At 45.0% G+C, this 17,004-nt stretch overlaps 1 protein-coding gene across 1 annotated transcript in view; it reads right to left on the reverse strand.

Annotated features, from left to right (window-relative positions):
- Positions 1–16,749, reverse strand: part of wap (DDB1 and CUL4 associated factor wap) — a 33,427-nt gene extending 16,678 nt beyond the window's left edge. The window contains exons 1-6 of the mRNA XM_050167590.3: positions 16,250–16,749; positions 12,324–12,531; positions 10,468–10,572; positions 9,810–10,016; positions 7,432–7,728; positions 5,003–5,120 (exon numbers count right to left, since the gene is read on the reverse strand). Of these exons, the coding sequence (XP_050023547.1) occupies positions 5,003–5,120; positions 7,432–7,728; positions 9,810–10,016; positions 10,468–10,572; positions 12,324–12,491 (895 nt within the window). The 5' untranslated portion in view covers positions 12,492–12,531; positions 16,250–16,749. The remainder of the gene's footprint in view (positions 1–5,002; positions 5,121–7,431; positions 7,729–9,809; positions 10,017–10,467; positions 10,573–12,323; positions 12,532–16,249) is intronic.
- Positions 16,750–17,004: the final 255 nt, after the last annotated feature.

Here is a 17,004-nt window from a genome sequence, read left to right on the forward strand (position 1 = left end):
GGTCTATACAAGACTCTTCTGGAAACACAAGGTGTTGCAGGCACAGACATGGAAGGTCCCTCCTTCATTTACAGATTCTCAAGAAGAACAGTGCCTTCGTCACTGTAGCTGGCACAACCAGAGAAGGCGTTCAATGTCTCCTGTCTCGTTCCACGAACTACAGAGCGTAAAATCGGCATGGGCATGGTCATGGACAGAGCTTGACTGGATGCACTGGGCATTAGCAACTACAGTTGCTGACAGATAATTCGGACACTGACAATTTGGACGTGCTTGATTATTCGCACAGTGCCACGGCACTACCACTAGCCTCATCGACTTAACGTTTAAGGATGGCCAAAATTTCAGACACCTTAGAGCGTGTCATGCGATAATTTGGACTCCAACTGCATGGCCGTGTGCTAATTTGATCACCAAGTTGAGCTCAAATACTGATATTTTTGTTTTGATATGTTGCTGGCATAGTCACCAGGCATGACACTGCCACCTCAATGCCGAAACTAGCGAAGCCTACTCTATGTAGTAGTCAGTGACCGCACCCAAACCAATGGAAATGCCAAGTTGTAAAGGCTGCATTTGTGATTTTTGGAGTTGTCGGGCAAGTTCCGTTCAGTTCTTATCATCCACCGTTCATGGATGGCTGATCCCACTGATAACGCGGGCAAAGCGTTGCTCTGATCACTGATGAAGCGTGAAAAGGAATACAGGGTGTCTACCAAGTTGACATCTCCAAATTCCCTGAGTTTTCCAGGTTTTCCCTGAGTGTCATTGCAAAATTCCCTGAGTGATGAAGAAGTATGTTTTATGTCAAGATGGGATGAAACCATATCGCCTGATGCTATCACTCTCTAGTAAGCATATGAAAAAAATAATTTAAAAGAACAACCTAATGCAATCTGAATACTAAGGAGTAGTGTTTATGTTAATCAAAAAGAGAATAGATGGGGGGAAGGGGGGTGGGGGGGTTAGCAAGACGCACAGCAAATAAAATGTCTTAAAAAAAATTGCAAATGGAGTCGGACATTTTCAAATACGAATAAAAAGGAGATGCATACAGAAGCAAATATTTTCGAATATGAAATATTTATATCAAATGATAGCAAGCTCAGTGGTATGAGGCCCGAACTTTGTCACAATTGAGATTGTCCCTCAACAGCTCGTAAGGCAACCTCAACTGTCCTGACATATATGTAAGGACAGTTGAGGTATACTCTTAGCCCGCGCACACCACCTCAGTGTTGTGTTTCACTGTTTTAAAGAGCTCATTTTGGTTTGAATGAGGGACACCTGCATGTCGGCATCAGCTAACACTTTGTTTTTTGAGCTCAAGCTCCTTCAAAACGGCAGCAGCACGCTTCCTTTCCCGTTAATTCCTGAATGCGTAGGTCCTTTCTGTTCTTGTCATCCTTCCGCCCCTCGTTCGCCCCACTGACCATTTAAATCATCTTCTTGATCAGTTGCACAGCCCACGGCCAATTTTTCAAGCTCCCTAGGGGCTGTGAAAATGTTCGGAAAATCGGCCAGTTGGAAAGAATAAAGGCATGTCATATACTGCCCTTAGGGGCTCAAACCGCCACAGGCACATTGAGTCTGTGCCTGTGGTGGTTTGTCAGCACACGTATTAGGCATATCGGTGCGCGTACTGTGACAGGCAATACCGGGTGCATGCGTGTATAATTAAGGAATACATACTGTGACCCGTGCAACAGCCCCTTCCCATGCGTGTTATGCTTCACTGCAATACTCTTGCGTATGGTTCACCAAGTAACATTTCTGTACAAAGGCGAAGCTGACATTCAGGAACCGCCATTATGCAACACACCGTGCTTTCCAAGCTTCTCAGTCAATCGCGAGGACCACATAGGCGGAGTCCATGCCATTGCTGACAGTAGCGAATTCTTTTGATAAAAAACACAGCACCCAACGGGAAGGAGCTTCATAGCGAACATCGAAGCAGCCAGGCCTTGTGTTGCCACAGTGGTGGCTACGGCTGCCAGTGGATCTGTGTGCTAGAGCGCCGGTTCGAGGCGGCGAGATAATCAAAATGGCAGCAGTGGTGGCTTGATTAGTGCCGTTTCTGACCTGCGGTCATGGCAAAACGTCCGGAAAGTTGGACGGCGAAGAGCTCTTGTGTCCAAAATTTCAGACGTTCTCATACATTGACTCTATGGGGTACGTGGTGGTGCCGCGAAGCCGTCCAAATTATCGGGAATCCAGGAAGTTGGTCGTTGACTCTCCACTGGCAACTCCTCCAGCCGACGACAGGGCGTCAAAGACGATTCATTGCGATTCCTGTCTGTTACTCGAGCCAGCATTACCGCGACTTTCAACCCTTTCAATAAAATTACACCTAATTTTCCTTGATAGAGGCACAAATTCCCTGAGTTTTCCCTCAGTTTTTCCAGACTACTCAAAATCCCTGAGAATTCCCAGTTTTTTCGGTTGGTAGACACCCTGGGAATAGCATAAAAGGTATGCATCACTAGAAAATCGCAGCCACAAGGTGTCTAAGTCAAAAGCAAGCGTATGTGCACATAGCACGACACTGACAAACTTGGGCCGTATTCTTCAACAAACACTTTCAAAGATGCTTTCATTTTTGCTTAAAGGGACACTAAAGAGAAAAATGATTTCTTCTGCATCAGTAAATTACCTCTCTAAGACACCAAAAACACCACTCTTATTACAATAAGACGCTAGGTAAGCTAGAAAAAGCGCAAGAACGAAAGACGGTGGTGACGCCTCCTTGAAGTTCCCGCTCCTGGTCGCTGTGACGTCATGGATTTTGATGGCATCTTCTAGGGTCTACTTAATTATATAGCGGTACAGATTGACTAAATTGTGTTCTAAAGGAACCAAATATTAAACATGGCAAGTTTCGGGAACCTTTACTCAGCCAACGTGGCCCAAACGCGAAAACATACTTTGGGATCCCTGACGTCACACTGACGTAGCAGCGTAGGGGTTTCGGCGCGAAATTCAAATACTGATACTTCAACGTTCATTTTCTCATCTAATAATCAAAGTACTATTTTGAAATGACTGCCTGCAGTGTTCTCAAACAATGTTTTATTACTCTAAACTGATTTATTGTTTCGCTTTAGTGTCCCTTTAACTAGCACTGGATGCACCAACGGGGGCAGCTTTCCACACTGTGATAAGATAGCATACTGGACAATGTGCCAAGAATGTTGTCGCTTGTAGATAACAATGTGTTTTCTGTCAGTAACGTGAAATTGCAGGTATTCTTGAAAGTGACAATCTGGGAATAAGGCACACCATTTATGGCCACTTGTGGAATAAAGACACTTATTTTAGGCGAATTTCATATATTCGACTCCTGATTATTTGGACCTTTTGGTGGTCCTCGTTGAGTCCAAATTATGGGTTGACGACTGTAATGATACAGGCGTTTCTGTTATCATTCAAGACATTCCATCATTTTTAAGGTCGCCCTACTGGATGGTGTTGCCATGTTTTAGTTGCACACTAAAACAGTCGTAGTGTCTCCCAGCCAGCACTGGTTCCCTAAAGGCTCTCTTAGAGTAACAAACGCCAATTTCAGAGGCTATGCTTTTCTGTACTGCAAGCGCCAGAAGCTATAGTAGGAACCAGAAACGCATTATGACCACCATGTTTGGACACTACAATCGACTTCCGTTAATTCGACCCTCACAAGACCAATAAAAGTGGTCGAATGAAACGAGGCTGAAAAAATACCATAACACGTCTTCAACACATCATCGATTCAAATGCGCACTCACATTTTATGGGTTCAAAGTGGAAAACTAATGTAAGAATGACATTAGAGCTCCAAAACAAAGCAGAAATTGAACGCGCATCCAATTTCTTTAGCAAAAAAAATGTAGCCTGCCTCTGAGTCTGGTAATAAGGAAATGACGAAACCAGTAAGCTTTACCTCCACAGAATGAAAATTTATTTACTCAATGTCCATTGTAATCACTCTCAGACAGCACTTCATCGCTGTCTATGAAGAAGTACAACATATCATTTGCTGTCAAATCTGTAGCATGTTCGATAATAATTTGCATTTATCAAACGACCCTGCAACAATCGCAAACGGTATAGTGGCCCACACATAGACTAACAAATGCACTAGTTCGTCCTGTGACACATGCAATTCTCAATAACGACCCGAACATGTGACACAATACTTGCCGCTAGCGTGTAAAATATCTTATTGTTTGAATGTCTTTTTGTAATGAGAATGAAAGTGATATGTCATCGTTGTTATGCTATGTGAGAACTTACTGTATCGCCAACTGTAGTTGCCATCTTGTAATTGCAGTGGAAATGAAGTTGGCTATGGTTACTTTGATGGTAGTCTTTTGGGAACAAATTTTCGTTTTGGTTTCATAGCTGACTGCACCGCTGAAGCAATCATTAGACACATGTTTTGGGGAAAAAAAACTGTGCGTTAGAATCAGAAAATACTTCAATACATTCACTGTTAACTACCGTTGTCGCTTTAACATCTTCCTGGAGCAAGCCAGAAACAGGTGTTTTCAACAGGAGAAGAGGCGTGTTCGGTGCATTCACCGTACCGGAACTGCCACTAGGACCCACGTAGGCGCTATTGGAGTTGCCACTGTGGCCACCATTGGGCCAGCCAAGTTCGAATTATCTGGCAAAGGCTAATGTCAGGAACAAAATAACGAAAGTTTAGTCCCATAGAAATGTATGGATGCTGCCCACGACATTTGGTTGGGATAGAATTAACCGAAAAATACTTTATCTTTAGGCAGATCCTGTCCTCGTCTGATGCAGCAGCGAGGGCCCCCTTTGCTTTCAAGGAATTCATTTTCTCGAGTCAAGTTTCAGGGTTGAGTGGGGGGGAGGGCACTTCAGAAAGCAATGTGCTAACGTGCCCATGAAAATCATACCTGTTAGTTAGCGCTAACACGGTTGTGGTCTCTTTGACCACAATAGTACAGAAGAGCGTCGCACGCTTCGCAGAAGACACGGTTGTAGCACTACTCACCAGCTGTACAGATGTGGCACGACGAGTGGGGAGCCCAGGCGATTCCGTTGACGCATGCTCGGTGGTTGTTTAGCCGCGCCACAGGTGTGCACGGCACTCGCACGTCGAGGATTATCACCTGAGTGGTACGTGCAACAGTTGTATCATGCACGAGTCTGCGCAGCTGAATTAAATGTATCGGTGGACAAGAGTTGCCTAATTTTGCGGAGGTACGCTGGATTACACAGCAGGAAATGCACGACGTAAAGCTATGGCAATCTTTATCATGAAAAAAAATAAATAAATAAATAAAATTCTTAAAAGATATGTGCTAAACTGTCAGAACTAAAAAATCAGTGTCAGACGGGACACTTAGCGTCAATATTAAGCCCAGCTAAAGATAAATCAGTGCTCTAAGGTGTCATTGTTCTACCTCTTGAACTTTATACTTCTTTCTGGCCGAAGCAACATTGAAAACATAACTTTATAGCTTTCGGCATGCCCCCATGACGGATGCTGCAGTTGTAACAGCAAGACCTTTGCAAAATGATGGGATGCCATCATACTTTCTGTTTCCAGCCAACTATAATGCTTTGCTATTGTCCACAGAATCCACTAATGTTCTGCTGATAATAAAATAGTATATCAGTTGCGAAATGGTAGGTGATGGGAACCAGCCGGGTGCCGTTTTAAAAGAGCTGGTGTGCGTTTTTAAGAGGAACTTGGAGCAAGATGCGGGAAAGTGCTGGCAACAAAAATGAAGCTACTGAAAATCCGACTGTCGGACCAAAATCCAACTATCAGACCAAAGTGGTGTCGAATCACAACTCAAACGGCAACTTCAGTGCCGTCATTTTTTGCGCGACTTCAATGGTGAGTTCACATATATCAAACTACTGATACAATGACTACTTTTTGTAGAACGATCGAGTTCTTTATAAATGGGTTTGACTGCATTCATTATACACAAATACCATATTTACTCGCATAATGATCGCACTCGCGTAATGATCACACCCCTGAATTTTTTTGTCAAAATTTGATTTTATTATCGCACCCCGAACTTGCCGCAGCAATATGTCGTGTGCCAAGTCTAGCTAATATTGATTGCGCTTACTATCTGTCGAATGCTACGCGAACGACTCTTCAAGACAAATCAAGCGGTCTGCATGCACCTAACATTCTTAAGTAGATGCCTCATTTCATTACTTTCATCACTTTCTGCACTTCCATGACCAAAAAAAAAGCTGCACCCAAACTTGCCTTTATTATGTGTAGGCTTTATAATGGTTGTGGTCAACAACAAAAAAGGCGCCTTTCGATTTTTCTCATCTGCACTTGTGGCTACGCAACAAATCGCGAGCGGCAATGATAATAGCCACGTTTACACTGCTACGTTAAAGGTGCACCCTATTCATACGCCGACACTTGTAACACAGCTAAGGTATTCGCTCACCCTTAGCGGCAATGTGCCGTATTAGGATAGTAGTGAAGACAGATGCCGCAGTTTCCGCAGCATGCCGGCCATGTGTTTCTATGTCACTGGCAGCTAAGCGCGCCCATCTGTTTCTGTCCCCTCAAAGGGGACATGGCTATGTTATTGCCGCAAACTTGCCGATATTAACAATATTATTCATTACTGATACGGAAGAAACTGTTTCAATGCACGTAATGTACTCACGAGAAGAAAAAGAATATAGCGTTCGGCTTGCTCCACCGGCTGCCATTGTTGTTTTGCTGTCCCGCAGCAAACGCGGGACGAACAAATGTTTTTTCTTTTTGCGGGAAATTTAACTTGCGTAATGATCACACCTCTGATATTGCATCAATTTTTCTGACAAAAAAGTGCGATCATTATGCGAGTAAATAAGGTACAATACATTGACATCTGCTGTACAAACAATTTTAATACCTAAAAGCTTCCTTCAAGTAAGACTTTTTCGATTGATTTCAGACTGAGAATGTGCTTTAGCATTTGGTGCACTGAGCTCCAGGATCTCATAATAAGATCAGCAACACTGACCGAATAGTGCTCGAGTACAGAACACTAAATTGTTGGTTTGATAACCACTTATGGTGGTTGCATTCCATACGAGACGGAATGCAAAAATGGCTGCATACGTAGACTTAGGTGTGCATTAATGAACCCTAGATAGCCACAATCAATCCAGGTTCCAACACTAAGATGACTCTCATTGTAACAGTGTAACTTCAGGATGATAAGTTACACAAACAAATCAATCAACCCCATAACAGAGGTCCAGACTTAGAATGTGAAAACTTACACAGCTAACTACATTCCAACAGGTATGCAATCAATACAAAAGCCACCATTAACCAAGATTTCGACGAATAAAAAGCGTCCAGCAGTTCATGTTTTTCTGCAACTTTCCGTTACCCGCATTTCCTACAGCGGGAGTGCGGTTCTATAAGTAAGTCAACCAATTCACCTCACAAGCATCCATAGCAAAAGTGGCCAGGTAGTTGGGATCCTGCTTGTTCCAGGCCAGACGCAGTAATGGCTGGTGCTGTGGGTCCTCGTAGATGATGGTGGAGTGCTCCAGGTGGCGCAGGTCGAACATTCGCACCGACCCGTCTGCACCCACGCTGGCAAACATGTCGCGGCCGCCGCCCGCTCGAGAGAATGCAATGTCGTACACCTCCTTGTCGTGGGCAATCAGTTGCGTCTTGACGTGTCCTGACACAGCGCCCCCACCTGCCATCGCACGGCCCACCACCTGGCCCGTCTGCAGAAACAAAAGAAGTAGATGATGATCAGAGTTCGTCGATAATATCAGTTGCACAACTCCCTGCAGCCACCACGCTTTAAAACCAAAACAACCCTTCCTTGAGGTGTGGCTTCACGGCAGCGCGACACGAGCTGCCATGAAGCCAGACCTCAAGAAAAGGTTCTCCGCCATGGAAAGTTTCGTGATCTCCTAGAGAACCCAACCTCCTCCGCACCCCTGCTGTTGAAGCTCCCTTCTCCTCTCTTTCATGGTCGCCCGTTCTCCCCCGCTTTATGGGTCACTATTTTGCATTTAGTAGTTAGCGAATAGTGCATGCCACGCTGGCAAACTCATAAGTCACCCGTTTCCGCGGCACTTTCGCAGTCTGCGTGAAGTGCTTCCCGATACAGCGGCGAGCCATAGCACGATTGGCATTTCTGGCTCGGTCGTGTTTGCTCCGTTGTCATTGGCGATGCAAGGGCTTTTCCATTCGCGCTGTCATCTGTTGTCGTGCGTGTGCTAGCTGCGAAGTGATCCGATTTACATCCGATATCATGTGATTGATTCGTCCGAAATAACGTCCAGTGTGTGAATCCAGCTTTATCAGCATCACTGAAGAATGGGAGAACAGAGCCGCTGGCCGAAGAAACAACGCAGACGAGTCGTGCATTCACGAATGGAGACTGCTTTGCTAATATTTGGGTAGTGTTGTACGTAGTTACTTCTGCAGATTATACGCGGGAATATTTTTTTTTCCGGGCTGTTGCAGTTGGGGTGCTGATTGTACACGCAAAAATACGGTAATTCGATCTTGACCAATAGTTTCAGCCGGCACCCATGCACTTTTATAGGCCTAAACATTCCTCATTTGGATCCTAAAATTGGCCTTCGCCAGATAATTCAAACTTGACCAGTAAGCAAGCATGCGCCTGAGCCCTATGGTGACCCCATTACCAGCCACATTAGTGACAGTTTCTGTCCCAGCAGAGCTTAGTGGACGGTGAATGTGTGAAACACAAGTCATGTCTCATTGAAGACGCCTATTTTCGGCCTGCCCTAAGAATAGTTTCAAGCATTAACCGTAGGTTACCAATGTATGATTATGGTATTTACCTTATTCTGATGCGCGCCGATTGTTCTTTTGTTACAAATGGGCAGAAAATAGCGTGCACTATGCAATCAGATAAGAAATAAAAGCCGCCATTGCGGCGTTTGTATGCTTTACCGCATAACACAATTGTATTGCGGCGAAGATAACTTCAGGAAACCGGTCGCCATTATGAAATGCTTTTCTTGCTAAAGAATTGGGTGCGCGTTAGATATACTTATTTTAAGAACATTAACGTAATTCCTATGTTAGCCTTCTACTTTAGACAAATAGAAAGTGGTCGCCATTTGATTAGGGTGCGGTTGTTAAATTCGACCCACCCGATGAGTCGATCAACTTTGTTAGTGCCGTCAGGGTCGAATCAATAGAATTCGACTGTATTACGGTGTTCCAAAAAATGCTTCCATTATGTAGAATTTACTCTTCAGTATTAGCGACAATTTTAGTGACATTAGAGTAAGATTTCGAGAAAATTTAGTGACCGCTTTGTCTGAGTTCAGCGACACACTTGAAAAAGACACCTGAAAAACTTGGCAGAACTGACTGGTGCATGGTCATCAGCAAAGACTTCACTTGATATTCAAGAACAAACACAGACTCGTGACTTTCTAGGGCAATGGAAAGGAAGTGGGGATGCAATTGAAGTCTCGAAGGCCTTGCTGTTATACTTATGCCAGTCAGGACTGATAGACATTCTCTGAATTTTTGTCGGTCATCTTGACTGTTAGTTTATTCAGTTCTTTCCTTTTTTTCTTATTTATCTTGTGTAGTTAGTGTACATTCAAAATCTCGTCTGAAGAAGCAAGCCCAGTGTATAGCATGGTTGCCCCCCCCCCCCCCCCCCCATCTTAAGCTTTCATTACTCTCTCTCTCTCTCTCTCACATGAACGATGAAGTCAAAAGACGCCCAGGCACATTCTCTCCCAAAGCATTGGTGAAGTTGCAAAGGAACCCATGGTCCAAACCACGATGCTGACAGTGGCTATAGTACCTCAAGGCCCCAGATGGTACAGGTGGTGTCTATGCTGGACGTCCCGAGCAGGTTGGGGTCCACCTCGTTCCAGTCGAAGGAGGTCAGGGGTGCGCAGAAATCGGAGTTCTTGTTGTTGTTCAGCAGGCACTCCAGGCGTGTCTCGTCGCCCGCACGCCACACCCGCAAGTAGTCCCCACTCGTCGCCAGCAAGTCGGGAAACACACCCTGGAACAATCAGAGAAGACGAGGAAGGAAAAGTTAATAGTCGTCTGCTCTCTAAATCAAAGTAAAAAATGCTGTAGCAGAGTTGAATCACGTGAGAGTTGCGTCCTCCACTAGGCAGCTGTCACAAGCTGGGTTTGCCATGTGCAAGCTCATTTCCACAATATGAATTGTGAGTGTATAACTGAGATTATATTGCACTGTCTTGTGATTGCGCAAAGCCACCAACGTATTTCTGCAAACATAACCTTTTCCTTGCTCTGCCATTCAGTGAATCCTGCTAATATTCTGAAAAGTGCTCGTGAAAGAGTGTTCAGTCATGTGCCTCAACAAATGGCACATCAAGTTACCATTATTTCCTTTTTTAGAAGCAGCAACATTAAAAAATGAAAAGCAATGAAAAAACAGCCATGAAGTTAAATAAAGTTACTCAAGTCTGTCAGACCCAACTTACCTTAGTGTCAGGAATCCACATTATTTTTGTTGTCGGGTATGGATGGTCGAAGGTACTCTTGGCCAGGAACTCTGAAGTGTCTTCATCCAAGGACACCAGTTGCACCTGCAACCAGGTACAACATAATCAGCCAATGCACCAGGCCACAATTAACACAAAGGGGTCACAATACAGGTCCTTACTACTACCTACTACTTTTATCCGGAAGAGTTTCTCAATGACCTGAATAAGAAAACTAATTGTTGAAATAGTTCACCTCTGGTAATTGCCTGGCTTACCAAACCTCTGTTGGGGGTAGAAGAGATCTAGTACTACTTGCTACTTATTTTACGAAATTAATAGACCAATCCCAGCTTGGCATTATAGATACAGTGATACACATATTGGGTCTTTCTTTGTCATTTCACTAATCATTCGGTTTGAATTTAAAGTTCAATTATGGCACTGAGCTGGCACGTTTCTGGAACAATGTTAAAATACTTTGGTTTTTGGGCTGCCTACTTGCACCCCATCCTGATAACGTGCTTTGCTAAGACAGAGTTTCATAAGACACCAGCTGAGAACAGCTAGTGGTTCAACACGGTCAAGCACCGAGACATGTCCTCTATTGTGCAAATCCAGCTACCCAAATCACATTGTGCTGGGCTGGCTGGTACCTGCTGTGGTTACTTAGTGACTATGGTGTTGGGCTGCTGAGCACGACGTCGCAGGATCAAATTGCGGCCACGCCGGCTGCATTTCCATGGGGGTGAAATGCAAAAACACACGTGTACTTAGATTTAGATGCACGTTAAATAACCCCAGGTGGTCAAAATTTCCGGAGTCCCCCACTACGACATGTCTCATAACCAGATTGTGGTTTGGCACATAAAACACCAAAACTTAATTTAAAATTTCTTGGGCTGGTTGGTGATGTTCATAACGGAACATGTTCAGTGTCGATGAGACAACACAAGTTAGGACAACAGGGCACTCCAATTGGTGCTGTACACTGTCTAGAGGTAAACTTCATGCTTGCACTAGATTTCCTTGCTCTCGTGATGCCTGCCGGTGGTTGCAGCCTCTACTGCATGCTTCAGTTTCTCCATTAGCTGTCTCTCTCTTGTCTACTACCACACACAGAATGCAAATAAACATGTTATTGCTGCCTCTCCTCCTGCTCAAGCTCTGCCTTCAGTGCCATGGTGGCTTCCTCAGGAATCAAGGCACAAGGCGCAGAAGATGATGCAAGCTGTAGGTCTTCTGAAGGATAGGCTTCCAGCTGGACCAATGCTGGAACTCTATATCTAACAGTTCAGAAATTATTCTTTAGTTGGCAGTATGAAGGTGTAGCAAAATACCCCTGAATTAGAAAAAAGCACTTTATTATTGTCGACTTTAATATAGAGAACTTCTAATTATCCATCACATGTTGACTAATGTTCTCGCCTGATAAGCCAGAGGGCTATGAGAGATGCTGTAGTGGAGAGCTCCAGATTAACTTTGACCACCTTCGATTCTTTAATACGAACTTAAGTCTAAGCACATGAGCATTTTTGTTTTGTTGCTCCACTGTAATGTCACCACCACAGCCAAAATCAAACCCACGATCCTCATGTTCACCAGCAGAACGCCATAGCCACTACGCCATCGCGGCAGGTCACAAAGCAGACGTCACGCTAAAGCTCATGTCCAAAGACAACTTAAGGACCATATTGGAGCAAGGACACAAACACAAGACGGCGCACATACTTTTGTGCGCTAAATCAACTAGCCCATTCCGTCAAATTCTCCAGACATCATGGCTTTTTATGTTTACCACTCTGTTTTCAACGGCTGTAAAGCAGACGGCAGAAGTGAGCATGGTGCCAGCTTGCCTTGTTGTTGTACTCCTCGATGAAACTGCCAAGGGCGAGCCGGAAGCGCCGGTCAGGTCGTACGCTCCAGTTCATGCTGTACACCGTCCAGGGCGCCTCGTACTTGTAGATCTCCTTGCGCTTGGCACCCCCGGCGGCCGCCGCAGCTGCCACTGCGTGCACCGCCATCTTGGCGCCTTCTCCAAGTCACTGAGTACCTGCAGTACTCCTGGAGAGAAAGTAGAAGTGTTTGCTCAGTAAGTGCCTTGTTTTAGCGCTTTCATCACTGGAATGAGGCCAACAGCGATGAAATTTCACTTTGGCTAAACTGTTTATAAATGTGTAGCATGTATACTTTGAAGTAATGCTTGCAAAGCTGCAGGGCTGGTATTAGTTTTGTTACTTGTTAACAGCCTTTAAATGGTTCATAGGCAGACAATGCACACACTTGGTGGTATGAAGTGAATTTCGGCCCACTATCTCCGTTTCTCAGCATGCCACATAATCTGGGAGGTTGTACAAAATGAGCTGTGTCGATTCTCAACAATCTTGGTTGTGTGCCATTTCCGGCACGCAGTAATGATGGAATTCTTTCTCAGTATTAATATGAAAAATGTTAAATTCTGCTGGCTTTTTGTGACGTATCCACTTGTATTTCAAAAGTAAAGTACTGCATGAACGAGGTTTCATATATATGCTATGTCAAACTATGCTTCTCACGCTGTCCAAGATATTGTTGTAGTTGTTCTTCAAGGGTCCCACAGCATTTTGTGAACATCATGAGCAAACGCCCTTATTAACGAGACAATCTTTCAATGAAAATATGAGCCGAATGCCTTTTCCGGACAGTAGGCCACAAACGTTTGTAGGATACTTGTTCCAACATAAATGTGAATTTCTGTTTGTTCTGTCAAGGCATACTGCTTCTGATCTATTGGACAACTGTGTAAGTTTCGAAAACTATTGGAGAGTGCATTTGCAGGTTCGAGGCCTTGTGTTCAGGCTTTGCAAGAACTTCTATTTAGCAAATTATATGCCCTGTAAATTTTTGTGGCCAACTGTACATGCATAACAGGGTGTGCAAGTAAGCTTCGATGATAACAAGGCCCCCTTCCTTCAATTTGAAATCTCCATCACAGAGCCAGTGGCTGGATCTCATGGCTTCGAAATGCTGCAGGCAGGAGCAAAAACATATGTCAGGGGACACTAAGGCAAGAACACCGCTCCATCTTTGTGAGCGACAACTTTAACCGGTGGCTCTAAGCTGTGAATGAGTACTGGCCAACTTGCACACCTTTCACAGTGGTAGCACAGTACAAAACATAATGGATGTTGAAATTACGTCCTATCCAAGTATTTAAACAATCTATCATCTTTTGCAACTATGCCACTATCATAAAGCATGAACGCATTGGGAAATGTCTGTGCACCAGTAAAAGAAGAAGAGTAGCTACAAGTTTCGAACAACGATCACACAAGTTGTGGCTATTGATATGAAAAGGAACAATCTAGAGATGCTCACATCCGTAAGTTGCTCTAACACATGCTCCTGCCACAATAGATAGCACAGTCAATATTTTAGCAAATTTGAAAGTGGCATTATTTGCATGAAATAAAATTAGCTGACAATATGTAACTCTGTCCTTGCAACTAATTCATTAAAGGGGTCCTGAACCATCCCTCGAGCTCGGTGAAAAAACACAGTCCGCGGACAACATATGCTGCTGCGAACATCACAGCCAAATTTTGCACTCATGCACGGTGCATGGAGCTCGCAAGTGGAGCCAAGGTCACCTTTTTTTTATGGCTCTCTTTTCAACAGAAGCCTGCTCCTCACTCTTCTTGGGCTGCTTTATTTTGTAATATAGAAGATTCCCATATGTGGCTGCTATTGGCCAATAGCTGACATCAAACAAGAATGGCGTTTGGATCAGTGCACTTCTTCCCACTGTTACCATGTATATTTATTGACGCGGTTTAATAAACAGGCTGACGTAAGTGAAAATCTGTTTTTGAACTGCGATAAAATGATGTACTTTCGGAAGAAGCTGACTATTACCTGCTCATGCTTGACCATCAGCGTAGGAATTAAAACTATGGCCACCCTGCTTATCGGCATCTTAGCCGTTGGGTCCACTAATTTCGAATAGTTTTGAACACTGAACTAGCCTTGAACCACATGAAACTTAAGGTCAGACCCCATGCACCCTTGCCAGAGCATGCTCACCCCTGGCCACTTTTGGTAGACTTCCTGGACGCCTTGGCAACTTCACTTCGTATTGAGCTATTGATAGTGCTTCAAAATGCTCAAGTTGGATGTGGCTAGTACTATCCGTCAATCAGGCTGGTGGAAGACAAAGCCGGTCCATACCACGTAGCATGGCTAGGCTGGAGCATCATGAGTGTGAGCCTGCACTCAAGCCCTGTCATGACAAAGCATATGCTGTGCACACACGCTACAGTTACGTGTAGCTGCGGTCTGCTACGTAGTGTGCATACCGCGGCCGTGGCGAGTCCACTGACTGCGAGCACTGCAGCTCGTGGAGGACAACTGTGCTTGGCATGTCGCAGGTGACAAAATCTAAGTAGTGGCACCTATGTGAACATTCAAAATCAAATTTGAACTGCGTGCCACGGTGACGTTCAGTAAGTGGAGCGTCGTGGGCATGCCCCGCTCCACAGTAGCCTTTGCAGTGCAAGGCATTGAAAGAGTAGGAGCACCGCGAATGGGATCATAGATGACCTTTGGTTTTCAATAACTCTGCTTTTGCTGAATGCATTGAAGTACTTTATGCAGCAAAGTATTTCTGAAATAGTCTGTTTTAACTTCAAATGCATTTCTCGACTTCAGTAAAGAGTGGGTCAGGGCTCTTTTAAAGAAAAGTTTCACTAAGACCGACAGCTTAGTGAACTCTACAAATATCTTCTCAGGCTCCAAGTGTTCAAACACTCACGGCGACCGCTGCTTTAGTTAAATTCTTTGCCAAAAACATTAATGAAAAGCGTTAACACTGCAGGACTTGGGTAAAACTGAAATGTTGCGCTACGACTGCAAGCTTGACGAGTCAGTTGATGCCATTCCACTGAGCAATAATGAAGTCATGAGTGGGACATACAGACAAGTACAGTCAAACCACAACATAACAATAACGAGTATGACGATTACAGAATTTTTCAAACTAATAATCCACATGTAACGAACATATGCTTATAGAAAATACCGCATATGAAGAAGATATTTGTGTTAGATGCGACCTGTTTATAACGAGGTTAGAGTATTACTGCGCCATGCAGCCGAAAGCACTACTTGTACTGCACCTAACGACTGTCATGTCAGCTGAAAATTTCGACAATCTGTGCATGGCTTAGCTCTTCATTGTTTAACGTTCATGGTTGCTCTTTCCTGCGTTTCCAGACTTTTACGCCATGCTACAGTATCATGTGATTAAGACGCTGCAAACTGATCGCCAGTATATTGGTTCAGGTCATTGATGTGTTGATTACCACGTTCACAATGGATAGTGCCAGCTCTAATATTGCGAAAGAAAATAAAGCTGATCTTGCAACACGTAATGATGCGACCGATTCACTCGTCATCAGGAATGAACAACGTTGGAGCAAACTACCATCAGTCGAATGACGTTCAGATTAAAAAGAAAATACACGTCTAATTACAGTATATGCTGCTATTAGCCGCAAAAGCCAATATCACGGCTCCGAAAACTTCAACGCCGAATTGTGAATGCACGCCAATTTTACGATATGCACGTACGCCGAACGGCGTTTTTCCCACGCAGCCTGCATGTGCGAATGTCTACATCACGTCCTGCTTTCAACGACTCTTCGAATGCCGAGGATAGCAAGCAAGTCGAATCGAGAAGCCAGTTTCGTTTAGTGGTCCTCTCCAGGGGCGAGACTCGTTGCCAGGCACACTACGGAGTACCTACCGGCCAAACCTCCCGTATCGCCACCGAGTTCCCGTCTTCAGCACGCTTTCGCTGGGCCAACGGATCACAGCAGCAGCTTGGTTGAACGAAAGGGCCGCAGGCAGGCGTCGACGGGTGCCGTTGTGCCTCGGGAAGACGCGTAGTCTACTTCAACAGGAGATCGGCGGCCGGCGACGGCGCTCATCGTAGGGGGGGACGTGCCACGGCACTGCCTGGCAACACGGCGGTCGAACCCGGTGGAACAGACGACGAGCGATGCCGAGTCGCCATGGGCGACGCTACGCGCTCGCTGAGCACGGTCTCGGCCACGATCACAACGACAGATAGACACACACAGCCCTTCTCCGCGTTGCAAAATCACTCGCTCACTCCGCCACGTTGTCACAGCGTGCGCACCGAAAGACACAAAACGAGGAGACGCGACGAGTCAACGGCGGGTGGTGTAATCGACCGTCGGCACAACGGGCGCGATCCTTCGCCAGCGCTTTTGCCCGCAGCTGCCCGCGAACACTAGAGTGCACACATTGGTGTAGTGGGTCAAACGGCAAGCGCGGAGCGTGCTTTCGGATGGGGTGCACACAATGCTGTGGCGGCGCTGCGATCGAAATGGTATGATGCGCGCCGCTGATAACTTCCAGCTGTCGCCTTCAGCTGATATTATTTCGAGCTTATATTTATGATTACTGCTGTAGTGCAATACTTTGTTGTCATATATCGAATAATACATTTTGGGATTTGCCAATAAACACCGAAAA

The sequence above is a fragment of the Dermacentor andersoni genome, chromosome 11, assembly GCF_023375885.2.
Source record: "Dermacentor andersoni chromosome 11, qqDerAnde1_hic_scaffold, whole genome shotgun sequence".
NCBI lineage: Eukaryota > Metazoa > Arthropoda > Arachnida > Ixodida > Ixodidae > Dermacentor > Dermacentor andersoni.